Source organism: Pempheris klunzingeri, chromosome 17 (assembly GCF_042242105.1).
Source record: "Pempheris klunzingeri isolate RE-2024b chromosome 17, fPemKlu1.hap1, whole genome shotgun sequence".
Lineage (NCBI taxonomy): Eukaryota > Metazoa > Chordata > Actinopteri > Acropomatiformes > Pempheridae > Pempheris > Pempheris klunzingeri.
Genome location: NC_092028.1, coordinates 18,939,219 through 18,957,742, shown reverse-complemented (window position 1 = coordinate 18,957,742; position 18,524 = coordinate 18,939,219). Strand labels below are relative to the sequence as shown.

At 42.1% G+C, this 18,524-nt stretch overlaps 3 protein-coding genes across 3 annotated transcripts; 1 reads left to right on the top strand and 2 right to left on the bottom strand.

The window, feature by feature from the left end:
- Positions 1-4,851: 4,851 nt before the first annotated feature.
- On the bottom strand, positions 4,852-8,999 carry slc25a10a (solute carrier family 25 member 10a). Its single transcript, XM_070848448.1, has 11 exons — positions 8,874-8,999; positions 8,175-8,294; positions 7,973-8,087; positions 7,839-7,887; positions 7,002-7,043; positions 6,833-6,876; positions 6,595-6,665; positions 6,404-6,496; positions 6,251-6,328; positions 5,258-5,314; positions 4,852-5,109 (listed from the first exon to the last, which is right to left on the bottom strand). Exons 1-11 carry the CDS (start codon positions 8,961-8,963, stop codon positions 5,008-5,010), a joined length of 861 nt encoding a protein of 286 aa, XP_070704549.1. The 5' UTR covers positions 8,964-8,999; the 3' UTR covers positions 4,852-5,007.
- A 3,948-nt stretch (positions 9,000-12,947) lies between these two features.
- On the bottom strand, positions 12,948-16,145 carry mrpl12 (mitochondrial ribosomal protein L12). Its single transcript, XM_070848086.1, has 5 exons — positions 15,969-16,145; positions 14,843-15,041; positions 14,663-14,728; positions 14,279-14,416; positions 12,948-13,597 (listed from the first exon to the last, which is right to left on the bottom strand). The coding sequence occupies exons 1-5, from the start codon at positions 16,025-16,027 to the stop codon at positions 13,481-13,483; spliced, it is 579 nt and encodes a 192-aa protein (XP_070704187.1). The 5' UTR covers positions 16,028-16,145; the 3' UTR covers positions 12,948-13,480.
- A 1,043-nt stretch (positions 16,146-17,188) lies between these two features.
- On the top strand, positions 17,189-18,460 carry LOC139217383 (methyltransferase-like 26 B). The gene is made up of 6 exons (XM_070848725.1): positions 17,189-17,388; positions 17,592-17,754; positions 17,872-17,931; positions 18,065-18,132; positions 18,252-18,330; positions 18,413-18,460. Exons 1-6 carry the CDS (start codon positions 17,189-17,191, stop codon positions 18,458-18,460), a joined length of 618 nt encoding a protein of 205 aa, XP_070704826.1.
- Positions 18,461-18,524: the final 64 nt, after the last annotated feature.

Genomic DNA, 18,524 nt, shown 5'->3' with positions numbered 1-18,524 from the left:
TTGTAACTTCACTTCCTGCTGCACAAGTTAAAATGGATTGAAATTAAAGCAAACACTAAATTGCTCTGACAGGGAAAATGGACCTTGAACATTCGGATTTACACAACATTTCTCCATTCCAGCAGCTGCTGTGATTTTAAATGTAGGAGTCGTGTCTGACCTTTCCAAGTTGACAGAGCCAAAGTGGGCTAATGTGCTTTGTTAGTCTAGTTGAAAACAAAAACATCTAGAAAACATTTCTGACCCTCCTGAATAATGGCCCCAGTGATCTGTTTAATACTGAACTTTCACACCGAACACAGTCTGCTGGGTCATGCTCTTCATCCTCATCCTCATCGTTACCATCAGCAGTCATAGCAGCAGCGTCTTGTTTTTCTATCTCTTCCTACTGACCGTTGACACTGAGGCTATGATTTTACTGTCAGATTGAAGGAGCTCATTAGCTCTGCTTCACAATTAAATAAATTGTTAATAAATTGTTATTCAAAGGAAGACTGTGGAGATAAATGTGGGCCACACAATCAAACATCTTTTGTTTGTAACTGGTTTTTATTGCCTCTTTCCTTGTTTTCGTTCCCTGTTTCAAGAATTTAAAATTACATGTATAAAAGCTGCATAACACACTGGCTGTGCTCAGCCAGCGTGCCGCAGGACAGAATAAACAGCTTGTTAAGTTTCTTATATTTTTTTTCTCAGTTGGTTCTGGACCAAATGGTGAAATGAGACTATTGCTGTGGGGCCCACTGGCATAAATATCGATGGTGCAATCAGTTCAGCTGCAAGCAGCAAATGCAAATGCAGCATTTCGTCTGAATTAAAGGTAGCACTGGATGTCCAAGTGTGAATCCAAATCTTCAGGATCAGAAATCTTTGATCTGCTTTAATCCAAATTGGACTGATAAAATCCTGTAAAATCATTTTGAAATAGGCTACCAGCCCTAGTCATAAAACTCACTATCATTCTTATATAATGTTGGTGACATCCGCCCCCTTGGCTTTAGTTCCTGTTTGTCAGGAGATCACTGTTGTGGCTGGCTGCAAAGGGCTGGAGACTGGAGCAGAGAAGGGAGGCACGTAGGCTTAGATCCACAGTCAGACCTCAAGAGAAAAGCCTGGCTCCCTCTCTCCATCCCACAAACTTTTCCATAATGTGAAACCATCGCTTATTCTCTTAACCCTGCCTTTGTTCCAAACTAAGGAGATCAGCACTGTTACCACCCAGTGAGACACCAGCAGCAAAATACCTCAAGACAGAGGAAGAGAGGCATAATGCTGCTGTCAAGTGAAAGCCTGCAAACTACAATTGTGATTATTTTCCTGTTCAAATATAATGTTCACAGATTTATTCTTGCACTCTCTGTTGCACCCATTTGGAAATGGAAAGCATGTTTTATCAGCTAGATAATAACACTAATGCTAGCTTCATGATTTGGTTGAAAACGGTGTGTCCAGCAGACTTGTAAAGTCTGTTTTGGTGTTTTGGAGTCGGTAAAAAAGGAAAACACCATTCAACTACTTTATATTTGGACAATTGCTCTTCAACATGTAGAGAAATCCAAAGCTTGATGGGTCTACTGTGAGGCAAGATGTCACTTGACAGCTCCACCACTCTTCACCTTACTAAGGTCTGACATTGTGGCCTATTATTCACCATCGTGTGTAAAAACAGTCAGCCCGTGAGAGGAAGAAGCAGACGTTTGAAGCAGCTGGTGGCTAAATTATCTCCAGAGGTGATCAGTGAAGTGAAAATAATACTGACCAGAGGAAAAGGGTCTCTGCAGAAGATGTCCCTCACTATCGCCCTCCAACAAGATGATGCTCCTTGATCAAAGAGGTCAAACACTGGGATGCGGTGGCCCCCGGCCCGTGAACCTGCAGCTGGTCCAAAGGCACCATCAGTTCTGTGATGGGAAACAAACCTTGACAGTCCAACCGGCCACAAAATAGCAGCTGTACTTAGCTGGTTTGTGTTCACAGTGAATTTAGTTGTTAATTCAGTGCAGCTACAATATGTAGCCAAGTACATTGCACTATTAAAAGTCCACTTATATGAATATAAACAACATATTAATCACTGGGATGATTACGGATTCCAGCTCAAGTGGTTCTTATCGTAAACATGAGAATGTGGAAATGTAATGCAATTAATCTTTTGCATTAAATTGTCAACAGGTGCATGCCGGAGGCTGTGGGACGCAGATTCAATAAACCAGAGCTGAGGTAAAAAAAAAAGATAGAGTCATGTTCTGCTTTGTCATGCTCATCTATTTTACAATAAATTCTGTGACCCAGAAAGTTTTAATCATGGACGCAAACAGTCACAGTTCAAGTAAACATGGTCTTCTCAGCACTTGTTTCCCTTTTATGGGCTGCAGAGGATAACTTTCTCAGCAGACCCTCATGGTTTATCAAGAGGGCCTAAATAGTGAAAGGATTCTTTAATTTTTCAGTTGAATTTTGACTTTAAATGTAATGCTTGAGCTTGGCAGTTTTGTTATTGGTCAAAAGACAAGCCAGCATAAGTCTTCCATATAAAAAAGCTGAAGGTTCACTATAGCTGCAAATATCAGTACCTAATCCTGATTCAAGCAGGAGCAGTTTTATTATTTTGGCTCTCTAATTCAACCTCTGAAATCAATTACAGCACAATTTGATGTGACGGTAAAACCATAATAGCCACAAAACCCCCACAGTGAAATATATGAGGTTTTTGCTCCTGTAATCCTGCCTCATACTGGTAAGAGACATAACAGTGTTAACCATTTATAACAGCAGAACAGAAGCCTTGTGAATGCTCCCGTCTTTGCACTATGAAACTGAATGCTTGTCCTTTGCCTGTCCCCGTTTTTTATCAAACAGTCGTCAACACTCTCTCTTTAGTCTCGTATTTGCACAGGTCGCGTTTCTCCGTGAGAGAGGAATGTGCTCTGTTTGATAAGACCCTCACAGAGACTGAAAGGTTTTCATACGCTTTCAAGGGGGAGGCTGGTCGGAAATTGAATAAAGGTGCTTTTTCCTTGTGTTGAGATATGAACCAGCAACATCTGGTATAACAATGATTCCAGGTTCAAATCTCAAATTCTGTTTGTCAGGGCTGAGCCAAAATCTTCACAGTCTGTCAATTTCTGTCAAACCAAAGTTTCTCTTTTTCCAGAAACGAAGATGGAGAGGAAACAATGGGAAGACGATGTGCTGTGTGTGTGTGTGTGTCTTTGTATAACGTATTTTGGCTTTAAATCATTGTTGTGAGGACATTCCTGCATTGTAAGGACAATTTTCCTGGTCCTCATAACTTTAAAGAGCTGTTTTAGGGTTAAAGTTAGAATGAAGGTTAGGGATAAGGTTAAGGTTAGGGTAAGGGGCTTGGGAATGTAGTACCTCAATGGGTGTCCTCACAACTATAGATAGACATGAATGAAGAAGTGTGTGTGTGCGTGCGTGCGTGTGTGTGTGTGTGTGTGTGTGTGTGCTTTATTAACATCATTAACTGCATGTCTGTATTCTGTCAGTGATAGAGAGCCTGATAAAGAGCCAACTGCAAACCTGCGTCTGCGGTGAGCGAAGCAGCACACACACTGAAAAAGAGGAAACAGACATAGATGTACGGTTCTTATGTGATGCATTATGAGTTATTACCAGCCGATGTAATCATGCCGTTCTTTCAGTGAGCTCCATGGCAACCACAGATGATAACTGTCTCACCATTAAATTACTTTTTATGCAGGTTTAATTCGTTTAAACAGGTCCACTCACTATAAGCACCTTGAAAGTTACAGACTGAAACCAACATCAGTCATATTATTTATCGAAAGAGCTCATTTGGATGTACTCTTCTCCATATACGCATTCTTCATCTTGTTGATATCTGTCATTCAACAGTTTGGACTACACGGAGAAAGTAAATCTGTCTTTTTTCTTACTTTTACGTCATAGAAAGAGCATCAAAGGTAGAGCTGTCATGAGTTTGACCCTGAAGGCAACGATCATCGCTCAAACACTGACACTGATATAGAAAATAAGTAAACTTTGGGACATGGAAAAATATCAGGTGTCTTTTAAAGCTGAATGTGATGGATTGTGCGTCGCTGTAAAAGGTGGTTCTTGGCAAATAACACCGTGAACTGTATGAAATAATAAGAAGCCGCAAATCCACACACTGTTACTGAAGACGAGCAAGACTCAGCTCTTTTTCTCATAATTTCAGGGGCAAAGATTAGTATCATCAGATGATCGTTGCTTCACGAGGACACCTGGTTTAAAAGGCTGCTGACTGTCCGCACTCATGCTGTCTTAAAGAGTTCCTAACTTTTGTTCACTCTAACTGATCCTGCCAATTTGAATATACTTATCTGAGAGAGAGAATACTTCTTACCTCAGTATGTGAACCTGCTTTTAATGATGGCATTTTATTCCACTCTACCTTTTAACTATGTCTCTAACCCATATTTATTCCGCCATTGCACTGAATATAATTTATGTATGTTGCACTAAATGTCTTAAATGGTTTCCTTGCTGGGGTTTTGTGAAATGCTATTTCAATTTTACGTGTTGCATAAAAATGTTTTGCATAACAATGACAAATAGATTGAATTGACCAGCAGTGTACTCAGACTGACAAACACTCAGCAAAAGAGACAGATTATGACCAAGTCAGTGGCCCATTATTAATTAAATTAGTCTTACTTTTATTGTTTTTTCAGTGTAACACCTGGAGGCAAAGAGGGTCTCATATTAGTAGATTTAAACCTTCTTTTCATAGTTGTACAATTCATATACGGCAATGGGCCACAACGTTGAACTGTTTTGACATTGTTTATAATTCTGTGAGAGATACAGAAAAAACAGATGGACAAAAAGTGTTTAGATGTACATCGGTACGTGACTTCCTCTCAGTTCTTGATATTAGTGGTATCTGTGGACTCCTGCTAAGATGGTGTTGTAAGAATAGCGTCAGTGTTGAAGCTGTCCAACACGAAGAAGCATTCAAAGTGTGAAGTCCAACCGCTCTCAGGCGATAACCGCTGCTCCGAAATGCTGCCTTAGCTGTTCTAGGAATATGAAGGTGAGGACTGTGTGAGGGATGAGACGGAGAGCTGCAGGAACAAGACCCTGCACACAAATCAGATCAGTATTTCAACAAGTGACAAGACAAAAATTAAAAACATTTGCATGACGAAAACAGTCATGTTTTTTGACTGGGGGGAGCCCGTGTAAACCAGCACGCCTCAGTGTTGTTAACAGTGAAGGCAACATCCACCTTGTAAAATGCCTTTGGGCCCAGTTTTGCTGTTTCTGTTAGACAGTGAAGCACACCCTGCAGCAAGGACACAAAAAAAGCAACAATACGTCAAGCTGTGTAGTCTCACAGTCTATGAATAAAACATACATGTCAGATTGATGAAAGGGAGACAAAGAGAGATTCCCCAATCAACCCAAACCCCAGTCTGACTCACAGGATGGAGGCTGTGGGAGTAAAGCCTGCCATTGGCCGACTATTTCAGTCGGCGTTCTCTTTCCCTTTCGTCGATCTACGCGTTACCGTTTTATTGATAAAAGAGACACAACTAACATACATAACAAACATAACTTGATAAGGTTATTAAACCGATGTCACATCAGCACATTGGCCCATGTGCCAGAATTAGCCATACAGGCTCATTTCCAAAAAAAAGTGATCAACATCAGGCATCAGGGTCTTGTGAGATGAAACGCTTTTCCAAGGCGTACTCACAGGTTGCTGCTATCTGTTCCACTTCACACAAGCTTCTGTGATATTGTTTTCATAACGCTCTGCTACATAGAGCCATTAATTCGTCCGGTGAGCTCCTCTAAAGCTAAAGCACAGGTAGGCCTCACCTCTAGAGCACCGATGATCAACCTGTTTGCCTTTATCAGTTCAAGTCGTATCTCATAGTTGACTCTTTCTCTCTCTTTTACTGTTTGATGTGATGTTTTCTTTTGTGGAGATTTAGACATTTTAATGTCAGGGCTCGCCTTCCCATGTGTAAATCTTCTACTAAAACATGCTCCTCCAACACTAGCGAGGTCACCGTTACTTTATGTTGGGCTTAGCGCCACCCAAGATGTGATTGGTTTAAAAAGACATAAACAAGCCAGAGCATTTTAATCCCTATACCAGAATGGTAAAGGGTGGCTCTGCAAGACCCCAACTTTACTGTCTGGCCAAAATCTAAAACCACAGGAATGCACAGAGGAATCACATGACAGCATGTATCGCACTAAAACTCACCCTGTATTCCAGTTTTGAATTCATCAGTCTTGTTTTTACAACATCAAGTGGCTGGCACAGGATTGTGGCACATCCCCCCTGTGTAGGAAATGTGACTTCATTCAGAAAATGTGGTGATATTTTTATAAACAGTGACAGAAGTGAGTCACTTACTGCAAACACGCTGGCCAGGAAGTGAGTGAGGATGCTGTCAGTCAGGTAACCAGTAGCCAGAACCAACTGCTTGGACTGGTCGTAACAAGACAGCTGCAGAACACACACACACACACACACACACGCTGCAAAATAGTACAGCAGCATTTTTGTGATTTGATAGTTAGTAAGAATAACAGAGAGGTCTTTACCTGTCCGACAGAGACCAGTGCACCTCTGGTAGATGCCACTGTAGCACCAGAGAACAGTTTCCTCAGTCCCTCTACATATTAAACCACAGAATGGTGAACAAATGAAGGAAATGTTTGGGAAATGTGAAAAGGTTTGCTCTCATTCAGGTAGGATTATGTTATGTTACATATGACAAAATTGCCCACACACAAGCTGTTAAGCTTATTAAGAAAGTAAGAAAGTGTTTATGAGTCCTACCCTCCTTCCAAACACGTAATATTCCATCTATAGCATGAGCATAACTGGCAGAAGGAAAGAAAAAAATCTCACAATGTGGTGATTCTTGCAACCAAAGATGACCACACAGCATTTTCACTCCATAAAAGAACCTGTACAGGATGCACTCCTGTTTTCAGTGCTTACTTACTTTCTCCTGAGCTCCACTGGAAACTTGACATCGTTCTGCATTCTGCACAGATGATGGATTGAAATAATCAAAGTAAACTGATCAAACTTGAATGGCGAGCACAAAAGGTTGTCGCTTCTTCAACCGGCAACACAGAATCTAAATCTGACGCGACCCGAACCGAAGCGTCACACTGCAGAGCTACTTGGTATTTGTGCAACGTGAACATACAGACAGAAACCTCATTTTTCATGCAATGGTCAGTTCTGAGATTTGGGGATTTTTAGATTTTGCTTCCATAACGTCTTCTTTCAAACTAGTGGGAGAAAGGAGCAAAATACACATTTATGTGTTATTTTTCTACATTTTGTCTGTTTGTGTCACTGCATTTCTTCAAAATTCATATCTTTAAAAGCTGCATTCTTAAAATTAGCTTTTTCTCACACTCTTCCTATTCCTAAAAACACAGCAAAAGAGCTTTTAATGGCTGGTGACAGTATTTTCTGATGTATTTCCCCCATAAAAACCTTTTGGCTAATTGTTTTATGTAGGTAATCAGCTGGGGAAGATTCATGGTGATATTTATTAATTTCACAATATTCATCTACTGAGGGGATTACTTTTACTTTTATTCCAGCAGCAGTCTTAAATGTATTTACGTTACATTTGAAAAGTGTGGAACAGTAGAGCTGCATTGTGTGATAAAAGTGAAAGTGCAGGTTGTGACTTGACTAGTTAACCACAAAAACACTTTAGAGACCACGTTAATCATGTGAAGTAGACAAGAGATCAGTATCATACAAACAAATTCCATAAAACACAATAAAATCTCTTTTAATAATAATCCACTGAACTCACCGGACATTGACCAGGTCAGCTGGGGTCCCGATGAAACCACCTGCAAACCCTTTTAGAAAAAGCAAACCTTAAATAATACAATAAAGATATAGACTAACATGCCAAATACTGTCAAGATGTGTGACAGCACATACCTCCGAAGGCACCAAGCAGGACTTTCTGATAGAAAGGCATGACACCTTTGTTCTGTCTGTGCATCTTGTCCCTGACAGTCTCATAAATGGCGAATCGTGACAAAGAATATGTCATCTAGGACGGAGGGAAGAAAGCAGCTCAGTATCCAAGGTGCTGCAGCACGGACATGAACAGATAAGATGTGTGTGTGCGGCTCCCCACCTGTCGACAGAGGGACGCGCTGAGGCCGCTGTACAGAGCCAGGTAACCCCCCCTCCTCACCACATCCACGATCATCCCGATCATCCTTATCCTCACCTCTTGCTGCGTCTGTAGGTGAACCTGGAAACGACCACAGCAGTAAACAACTAGCTGCACACATGTGAAGCGTCCAGGCGTCAGTGTGCATCCAGCAAACAATCATGGTTCAAATGTGAGTCTGAAATTATAGCACCTTAAGGTGATATTCAGACTGAGAGGTACTGCCAGCAGCCGACTCTCTGCGTCCCCACAAACATTCAGAATTAAATAAAATCAATTCAGAAGCTGGATAATAGCTGTGGGACATTCAGAATTGAAGCAGCAGACCTGTGCTAAAGATGTTTCTGCCATCATTTCCTGCACTTTAAAGCTTCCAAACAAGCCTATTGATTGTTATAGTCAATGTAATTTGGGAAATCGGGTAAACTGAATCATTGCCATAAGATGGAAAGCTATTCTGAAAAGTCAGCGTCAACAAGAGAATTGTGGATAATAGACTAGAATATAATTCTATTAACATTTTCCACAATGCAATCCAGAGGAACGTGTGAACAACAGCCTAGACGGCTCGATGAGGCCCAACTGGATCATTTTCTTAATTTCTTAAAGGAAAAGTTGTGCCGCAGTGCTCATGAAACTGAAAATCAATTTATCTATTACCTTTATTAAATCCAGGGGGTGTGTTAAACAGGCAGCCGCGCTGGAGGAGAGTCCACCGAAATACCAACGAGACCTGCGATTCTCCTGCATGTTCTTAGTGAATCAGAGTCCAGAGGAAGACGGCAAAGAGTCGGCTGCTCACAGGTTGCTGGGGCCACTTTGCCAGAGGGTGCCGTCCTCATCCTTTTCCCTCAACGCAGCTGGTGACGGCTGGACGCTGTTCATGTTGTGTCCCCTACGTAAATCTGCGTGTTTTCCTTTCTTTTAGAAAGAGCTGGACTTTTTTGGAACACAACGTATGGCTGAACTTGCCCAGTGGAGTTAGTACAGAGCCTGCAGACTTACTCCATCTTTCTGTGCCAAGAAAAGGAGGTGCAGCTGGTTTGTGGGAGGAAGTGTACGTGACTAATATAAAAATAGTAAGTCAGCTTGACTTGCTGCTATAGTTTTGTGAATGTGGTATGCCTGCATCCCAGGATTCACCTCACTCAGATCAAAGGTCACGCAGTTCAAACAAATATTTGTCAAGAATAGACGCTGCTCTCTCATTATACCGCGCAGTGTCAGGGTCACAGACAAAGGTCAGGAGGTCAAAAACACGAAGCACGTCTTCACTCTTATTCAGATGAAGATTCACTTTCAGTTTTAGTTAGAGAGTTTAGTGTAGAGTTACCTCGACACTCTCTGGAAGTTTCTAAAGCCAGAGTGTGTGTTTTGGCGCTTAAGCATGACATGACTCTAAATGAGGAGCAGCGGCGGTGTGAATGGGCAGCCTGGCACTGCAGCATGTGCGCTGACTCAGAGGGAGGGGGGGGACCCGCGACAGATGACAGAAACAGTAACCGGACACCCACTCCAAGTCAGAGCAAAAGTTAAGACGTGAGCGAACACTGCAGGGCCGACATCCAGTCACAGTTAGAGTTCTGAATCAGGTTTCTGTCCTGCACCTTACCCTCATTAGTCCAGACAGTAAAATACAATCATACATACTTTGAAAGTTTCATCAGTTTATCTGCGATAGTCCCAGCGCACACAAATCAGATGAGGAGCCTGAAAACCGAGTCGCCTAATTTGATATTTCGCTGGAGTGAAACACCCAAACAGCCCGCTTGGGTGTTTCTCTAAATCACCTGCACAGATTGCATGTTATTTTCATCTCAGTTAAACTTGTAATTGGGTTTGATTTCGTGTGCCGCCTTCGTGCAGCGATCCAAGTCCCCGTCTCTACAGCCTGACACCAACATCACTAACACGGCAGAGTCGCCATCATGGCTGCCATCATGGTCGCCATCATGGTCGCCATCATGGTCGCCATCATTCTCCGTGATAATTTTCAGACTTTCACAGTGTTTGCTGACTGAGGGGACAGCGCATGGTTGTTCATGATACATGTCCTTCACAAAGTTTTGCAATTAGTCGTGTGCCACTCTTCCTCCTCACACATACACGTCTTCATCGGCCTCTGCTCTCACTCTCCTCTCCTGCACGCGTGTCTTCATGCAAGGCGACATAGATGTAACAACACGAGACCTTTTGACACGCCACAGGAGGAAAAGCACAGGTGTGAATAATTAAATGAATGACGGCTGAATTCCATTTAGCTGCTTCAGCTTCAGGGTCCTGGACGCTGTTGTGGCTGAATAGGGCAGAGCCACCGTTAACGTTATCAGCAACACCAGAGCTTGTCCTCATAAGACAAGTCAAAATGTCTGCTGTGACTGTCTGTAACTGGAACTTTCTTACTCCTTGACTTCAGCTGATGGCTGATGTTCACGCTCCCCCTGGCGTCCATGATGTTTTGACGGTACGTCCCTCCTCACTTTAAGCCAAACTTCCTCACTTGCATAAAAAAAAAACATTTTTAATGTTCCCACCATGCTTTCTTTTTTCCATTACAGTTTTAATCTGAAGCCTTTCTATTCAACGTTTAATTTAAGCATTTTCATTCATGCTCTAAATGTTTCCTTGTGCATTTTAGTGCCTTTTTCCGTTTTCATGATTTGCATTTAACCTTTGAATTTGAGTGTTTTCATTTGCATTGTTCATTTGACATATGGGTTTTTTCTTTTATTTCCACTTTTCATTTTCAAGTTCATACACAATCATTTCAATATAAAAGTCAGTTTTACTATCTCTTCCCCCCATGGTGTATACAGTCCCTGAAGACAGACTAAATTTATGCTTTTTTTCCCCCTCTTTTCATTAATGTGTTGTTTTGGGAGGCAAATGAACCTCCTGGGAGGATACTTTTTTGAAAATGCACTGTAACAGGCACTTAAATGTGCATTTGAAAAAGGAAATTAATCTCAGCTGTCACAGTCTCTTGAGGGAGCTGACTAAAGTGTGTTCCACACATCAACCTCTGGTTTCTATCCACCCTGAGATTTGCTGCAGGTCAGTCGTCTCCTCCTCACCTCTGCCCATCTGTCGATCTCTCTCTCTCAGCTACTTTACAATTCAGGGAAAACCTGCAATGAAGCCGTAAATTAGTGATCTTCTGCCTTTTTCTCCAGGCACAGGACCTCTAGCTAAAAATAATATGTTTGCCATTAATCAAAGCACAATAAGCACCGTAGCCTAAAGTTACAAGAGGCACCATTAGGACTCCCAATAAATCCATCAAGTGGTACCACAGATAAGCAGATCTTATCACTCGTAATGAATGTAAGTGTAATCTAGGTGAGTCGAGGAATTGATTTGTATTCAAAACCCATGTAAAATGAGCCCTGAGTTTATTTGGTATCTGTTCTCATATGTAACCCATACGGTGTCTATCTGGACCTCATAAGTATTTAATCCTATTAGCCTACTCTACTTAAAAGTAGGAAATAAAACCGCCTCCTGATAGTAGTTGTGCCACTGCAAATGAAAAGGCTGAGACCATGCAGGGCCCCGAGAAACGTCTCCTATCCTCCCAGAGACGGCGTTCAAAAGATGTTAATTAGTACATTAAGTGAAATTGACTTAATCTGCGTGAGTTGTGACGGACGCACACCAAGAATTAGGTCCTGAACATTTGATGAGGAGAGAGAATGGCTAAGGGTTTATCTTGTGACATGTAAACCACACTGTCCTTTTTCTGCTACAACAGCCGTGAGTGCAGACTGCTCACACCACCTGGTGGCAAAATACTATCAGTGACCAAGTACTCACATGATCACGACCAAGGGAAAAGGGTTCATTGAGTTCATCAAAAAAAAAAAAAAATCAATCAATTAACATAACATGGAAATTCAACCTACCTTTTCAAAATACGTAAAATCACTTAAGGTGAATTTAATGGTGATTATTAGGCCTTTCTTTCATGGAGGATATTTCGAAAACATCACAGTAGGAAAAGCAGAGGTGTACATTAGAAAATCAATGATGGCTTCATTTCAATGCAACAGCTGGGACACTTCAACAGAACCGAGGCATCATCAGTAACTCCTGTGCTTTTACAACTATGAAATATGAGCTTTGAATGAGGCCCGTTGTCTGTGATGAACTCGACATCTTAACCTGCTGATGTGTGATATGAATATTTGAGGCACGATCACACTTGAAATAGAAATAAAACAAGTGGAGCTTTTGTGTGCAGCCACCTTGAAGACAAAATGTTAAACTGGCTGCAAGTCTACAATTTATAGGTTTGATAAACGGGGTTCAATGCAAATCAGCGTTTGAGCTAACTGTATACGTTCTAACTGTTGGTTGTGCTTTAGGGGGGGGGGGGGGTTTCTGTCCTGCATGTTTTACATCTTCACTGCTCCTGCACATCAGATTTTAATGAATCAATCATTATCAGGCCTCTGCAGAGCTTCACGACGGGCTGATCGTTTGAATCAGGTGTGATGGACACAGAACTACTGCTGTCATCTTGTCTGAGGTGATTAAAAGAGATCTTCTGACCTCTAGAGGTCAGCAGCAGTACAGCACCATGAATCTACTGTAGGTTACCTACATCCTCCTACTGAGGACCGAGTCTGTTTCAGTGTTACATGATGTGTTTAAGGCAGCACCACACACTTTAAAAGGGATCTTTCAATTTCATTCTTAACATTATCACCACAAGAACGCATAAGAGGGGGAAAATATGGATATTTCAACTTTAATCACATTATTAACAATTCTATGAGCAAAATGAGGACTGAGCCCTGCCATCCCCGCCAACTCCATACAGTATCTGGTGTTCGTCAACATAGGGAGTGGTAACCATGTCCCTACGGCATAATGTTCTCTTCTGTCAGAGGTTTAACATACACACACACACGTACGCACACACACACACACACACACAGAGAATGGCCAAATGGTTTACTTGGCACCCAGGCCAGTGTTTCTGTAGCTTATTTGCTACACAGGTATCAGACAGACAGACGAGCAGACAAATGACAAGCAAACAGCGGGGCGGCCATTTGTGCAGGCAGAGTGCCTGGAAAGTTCAGTCTGAGCCGTACCGCCCCACCTGACACTGTTTAGAGACGGTACTAATGTCAGAAGGCATTTGTTTGTTTCCTTTTCTCCCGCGATGCTCCTCATTGTCGTGTAAAAAAAAAAAGAACGAAATGACATGAGGGATGAAGTGCATGAGAAGCAAACGGTGGAGAACAGGTGCACATGCAGATTTACTCCAACACCACAGTGCCGCCTGCTGCCTCCAGAGCTGCTTTCAGCTTCTCCGCCTCCTCTTTGGATACATTGGCCCGGATTTCCTGAGGAAGAGACTCCACTAGTTTCTTGGACTGGTTTAGGAGGGAGAGAGACAAAACAAGATTTAGTGAGGTTACCAACTCTGTTGCATATGGTTGAACTATGAAATGTTTCAGTGCAACAGTCCAGCGTTATGCAGAAGGTACGTCAACAGGAAATATGCCCTATAAAGTGTTGCTATTGTAAAAACCTCCATTTGAAATTCAGTATTTTGTTATTTGTGGTGATGAGAGGCTGCCTAAATAGATCCTGCTCCAACAGATTAACAATGACACTCATGTTTCCACAGATCTTACAAACATTATTAGAATTATTAGATAATCCTTATCACAAGAACAGTGTGATTAAGAACACATTTTTTTTATGAAGACTTTACACATATTATAGTAGGTCCACTTTGGGCACTACACATATAGTATTATAGAGTGTTGTTGAAAATATTGGATTGAGAGTCTGTGTGAGCAGAAAGTGAATATTAGATAGAATCAAATATTAAAAAGGTGTTTTCTTGTGAACAATTTTATCATTTGTTAGATCCTGTATTGTTCTTCCTTCCCAGTGTTGGAGCCTTGCAGCATTTCTTGGCATGTCAACACCACCGACTGTCAATCAGCAGAGATTCCTCCTTAGACTCACTAGTGGTTAAAAACCCCACAGGGTACCTTTACATGACTGAGATAAGGACTGAGGGTTGAACACTTGTGATGACTTACCTGCACCAGATTCAAGCCTTGGATGCAGTTCTTCACTTCCTTTATAAGTTTCACTTTATCAGCTGCCTTTAAATCTGTCAGTTTTACTGTGAAGTGAGTCTTCTCTTTCTTGACTGGTGCATCGTCCTCTTCTGCCGCCTAGTGTGACACAAACAAAAATGAACAATACAACTACTGCTGCTGATCAAAATAAGCCTTGATAGACATTCTGGCTGGAATTGTTAAACGATATGTAATGATGACATATTAAGATCCTTTGTCAGAGAATAGAGAGAAGATTGAATTGGAAGTCATTTTTAAAGCTGTTGTTTAGTGGTATTGTAGTTATACTGTACAGTGTTCCAGTTGTATCATCTCTCTGTACTTCTTGTAAAAATCAGTCACCTGAGGCGCGGGTGCAGCTGACGCAGCCATCGGCATCATTCCAACATCCCGAATGTTCAGAGTTTTCTGCAACCAACAAAAACACGACACCACAGTTAGGACCACAGCCACAACCACAGTCTCTACATGACAAGTCGTATTAAGGCTCAGATTCTGCGTTTCAGGACTTTTCCCACAAACCTTGAGGAGCTCGTTGAGGTCCGACACCTCTAATAAAGTGAGGCTGGCTATGTCACTGACGAGCTGCTGGATTTTGGGGGAGTACTGTTTGGGCGCTCCATCTAGAGGTGGGGTGGCGATGGCATCTGACTGGATGGCTGGACTGGTCCTCAGAAGTCTGAGTGCACACAGGGCTGGTGCCTGACGCAGGAGCTGTTGCCTGGATCGTGAAAAAAGGATTAGCCGAATGAGCGGCTGAGTGTCTGGTCCTTAACTAATGCATCTTAAATGTGCCTTTACAGATCAAGTCTGATTTTAATGTTTACAGCAGGCTGTCCAGGTAAAATTATGCAAATAATTTATAAGAAAATACAATTACAGCATTACTCAACTGATAGATAATTAATACCATGCAACTATTTGATACCTGTTTAATCATTAGCCTGTCCACAAGTGTGTGAAGTCCACAAAAATGCAAAGACTGAAGAAAAATCTGAAAGATCAAACTCAAACCATGTGTTTTTTATCCTCTCATCCTGAGTGACACACCTGTGCTGCTCAGACTGCAGCTATTACTGACACGTTACTGGCTGGTCCCTTAAGACATTAATTGCATTTTCTATCAATGACCAGCACTCTGATCAGAGTACAACAGCACACAAACACGTTACACAGATGCAGCCCTCAGTTCTGCAGCTCACAGGCAAAGACATGAAGGAAGGAGTAGCACCAGTTTGACCTTGGCTGTCACACAAAGCAGCTCAGTGGAGAAAAGCAGTAAAACAGCTGCTGCATTTGTTTCACAAAGAGACAAATCAGCGCGTTTTGTAGTAATAAATGCAACGAGCACTGCGTGGTGGTGCTGAGATTAAAGCCTGTAAAGGTGCAGTTAGTGCCGGCTAAACTTACCAAGCTAGCGTTAGCTAACACATTAACCGTTAAAACGTTCAACTCCGCTCCAACTGCGGCAAAAAGCATCTTTTCTATCAACAAGAGCTACAGAGACAACAACGAGCCTTATAAACAAGAATACCGGCAGCAGTCACCGGCTGGCTGCCCTTGAACATGCAGCCAGTCGGACCGTGATGTAACGTTAACGGTGCGGTTACCGGTGTAACGGCTCCCCGGCTCTGCTGCCGTTACGTACCGCTGTGAGGTCGCTGCGGCCCGCAGCGCGGTCCGGAGGCAGTGCCTGGTGCAGTACATGCTGGCGTTAACTGGAGCCGCGTTTATCCCGGTGTCCCTCTAAAAAAAAAACCACGGGCCGAGTTCGCCACAGACTGGTCTCCTTCCAGTGCTTCTGCCTCAAAAGCACATGGCGTCCTCTCGGCGTCTGACCTACCCACAATGCATTGCGTGAACTGTCGAAAACCTATGGGAGCCCACGAGGGACAATACCAAGATAAATATATTGGATAAATAGCGGAAGTCACACAGATTTTATTGATAATTCTTCAAGCATCAATACAAGTTTGTAAAATTTAACACAATCTGCATTAATTTCACACAATGGTAATGCTTTTTTATCAACATGATAAATATATTTTTGAAAGGTTTCTCCACCACAATTTACACACAGGACAGTAGACAAAACATTAGAAATGTACAGCATGCATATATATTTATGTACAATACATATTTAATATAACACTGTGCTGCACACTAGGCAATAAGGCAAAGACTCATGAGTAAACACACTCAAGTAATCAAGTTATTGTAATGTGCACAACAATTACTGTGAAGCAGTCAGTAGCAATGAATATCTGCAATTCAGGCTCCCTCTGAAAATGCTAAAAGAAAAAGAAGAAAGAAAAAATCTGTAACATGAAATAGTGCAGAAGTTAATATTGAATGAAATATAAACTAAAATACAATACAACACTGTGGTAAGCTGGCTGTGCTTCTATGTGTATATTTGTGTATAATAAGATTGTAGATATTCTATAATTTATACAATGCCACATATAGTGATAGCGATTATTAGAACTTAGTGATATTGTTGTAATTGTTGTTGGCTGTATTATGGCCTATTTATGACACCAGTTGCTACATGACAGACATAACTTTTCTGTATGAATTGATCTCTGTTTCCTCAGCTTGTGTGAGTATCCCACCTGTACTGTGCCAGGGCTGAACCCTGGGGAGGAGCACAGAGGGAATCCTCTTATCAGGGTAATCTCTGCACCCATCTGCTGTTACGGTCATCCACCACATCCAGCCTCCAACAATATGCTATTTCGCAGCTAGTCTCCGTCTACCATCACAAGTATAGGTAAGAGGGATCGATCCCTTTGAGACAGAAAATCCAGGAAGAGGCTGCCAATATGATATAACAGGATAACACGTCCTGGTTTTCTCCTCCAGGCCATGCTGCTGTCTCCTCAGGCTGAGAGGAACTGGGAGGATCTGTGTTTGGTACTCGAAGATGTGCTGGAGAGCCAGTCTCACAGACAGCTGTTTGCCCTAGAGCTGGGATCTGGGACTGGGCAGCATGTCATACGCTTCGCCCAGAAGATGCCTTTTGTTACCTGGCAGCCATCAGACATCAAAGACGAGTGTCGGGAGAGGTTCGTGTCTTTCATAAAAGGGTTTCCAGTAGTTCTGCTGTCTCACATGCAACTTACACAAGAATCTTTTAATGATCCAAATGAGTGTCTCTCCAGTAGTCATACAGACAAGTGTGTGTGTGACCTTCAGGGCAACAGGATGTACATTTACTAGTTATGTGGATATGAAACAAGTACAACTGAGTCTGCTTACTCACTTGCAGTATTAAGGCATACATTGCTGCGACTCATGAGAAGAATGTGCTGCAGCCTGTCCACCTGGATGCCAGCGAACCGTGGGAGAAATGGGCAGGCCTTCCTCGCAGCTCCTGTGATGTTATTGTTGCCATTAACCTACTGCAATACAGCTCCTTCAAAACAGGACAGGTGGACCTGCTTACCTAATACAACTGTTCATTTGTAAAGGGCCATTTCACATGATTTTTAAGTCATCAAAATGAGCTAACACCGGTTTCCTTTTATTCTTTAAAATAATTTCCCAAGGGTGTTTTCAGTGGAGCAGGTCAGATCCTCAGGCAGGATGGCGTTTTGATAACATATGGGGTACGTACCTGAAGTCCTAAAGTTTATTATCCTCTCAAAATAGCATGATGTCATCATGTGAGTAAGAAGCGTAAAGGCACTGCACAACAGGCTTTAAAAACCAACACCTTTCCAAATCTTAAACTTGTTCCAGGCATACGCTATTAATGGCACCATTACACCATGTTGTAATGAACACCTGGATGAAGAGATTCGAAAAATGTGAGTTGGTGTTTGTTTTCTCTAACGCATAATGCACCACAACAGGGCAGTGATGTGCGTCTGGTGAGGCACTGCTGGCAGGGTGCGAACACACTGATATATCTAATGCTGTTACACAGGAACCCAGAGTGGGGTCTCCCAGACATCGACGTGCTCAGACAGCAGGCCTATGGGAACGGGTTGCGTCTGGAGAGGATGGTGAGTCACATACTGTAGCTCGGAGCGACTACTAGATAATAACAATACAGCTTTTACACCCGTGTTGTTTTTCCATCTTCAGGTTGAGATGGAGGACTACTACAAATGCCTCATCTTCAAAAAGCTTTAAAGAAGCGAAACTACACAAAGAAGCAAAACTAATTTTCTTTTTTTGTATTTTTTTACATGTTGAA

Coding starts and splice junctions, on each gene's coding strand:
- slc25a10a (XM_070848448.1), bottom strand. CDS start 8,963: ATGCAGGAGAATCGCAGGTCTCGTTGGTATTTCGGTGGACTCTCCTCC. Junction 8,295..8,873: donor ACCCCCTGGATTTAATAAAG/GTAATAGATAAA, acceptor GGTCGTTTCCAG/GTTCACCTACAGACGCAGCA. Junction 6,877..7,001: donor CCAGTGGAGCTCAGGAGAAA/GTAAGTAAGCAC, acceptor TCCTTCTGCCAG/TTATGCTCATGCTATAGATG.
- mrpl12 (XM_070848086.1), bottom strand. CDS start 16,027: ATGTACTGCACCAGGCACTGCCTCCGGACCGCGCTGCGGGCCGCAGCG. Junction 14,417..14,662: donor CAGCTGCACCCGCGCCTCAG/GTGACTGATTTT, acceptor GTGTCACACTAG/GCGGCAGAAGAGGACGATGC. Junction 13,598..14,278: donor AAGGCTTGAATCTGGTGCAG/GTAAGTCATCAC, acceptor CTCCTAAACCAG/TCCAAGAAACTAGTGGAGTC.
- LOC139217383 (XM_070848725.1), top strand. CDS start 17,189: ATGCTGCTGTCTCCTCAGGCTGAGAGGAACTGGGAGGATCTGTGTTTG. Junction 17,389..17,591: donor AAAGACGAGTGTCGGGAGAG/GTTCGTGTCTTT, acceptor ACTCACTTGCAG/TATTAAGGCATACATTGCTG. Junction 17,932..18,064: donor GCGTTTTGATAACATATGGG/GTACGTACCTGA, acceptor AACTTGTTCCAG/GCATACGCTATTAATGGCAC.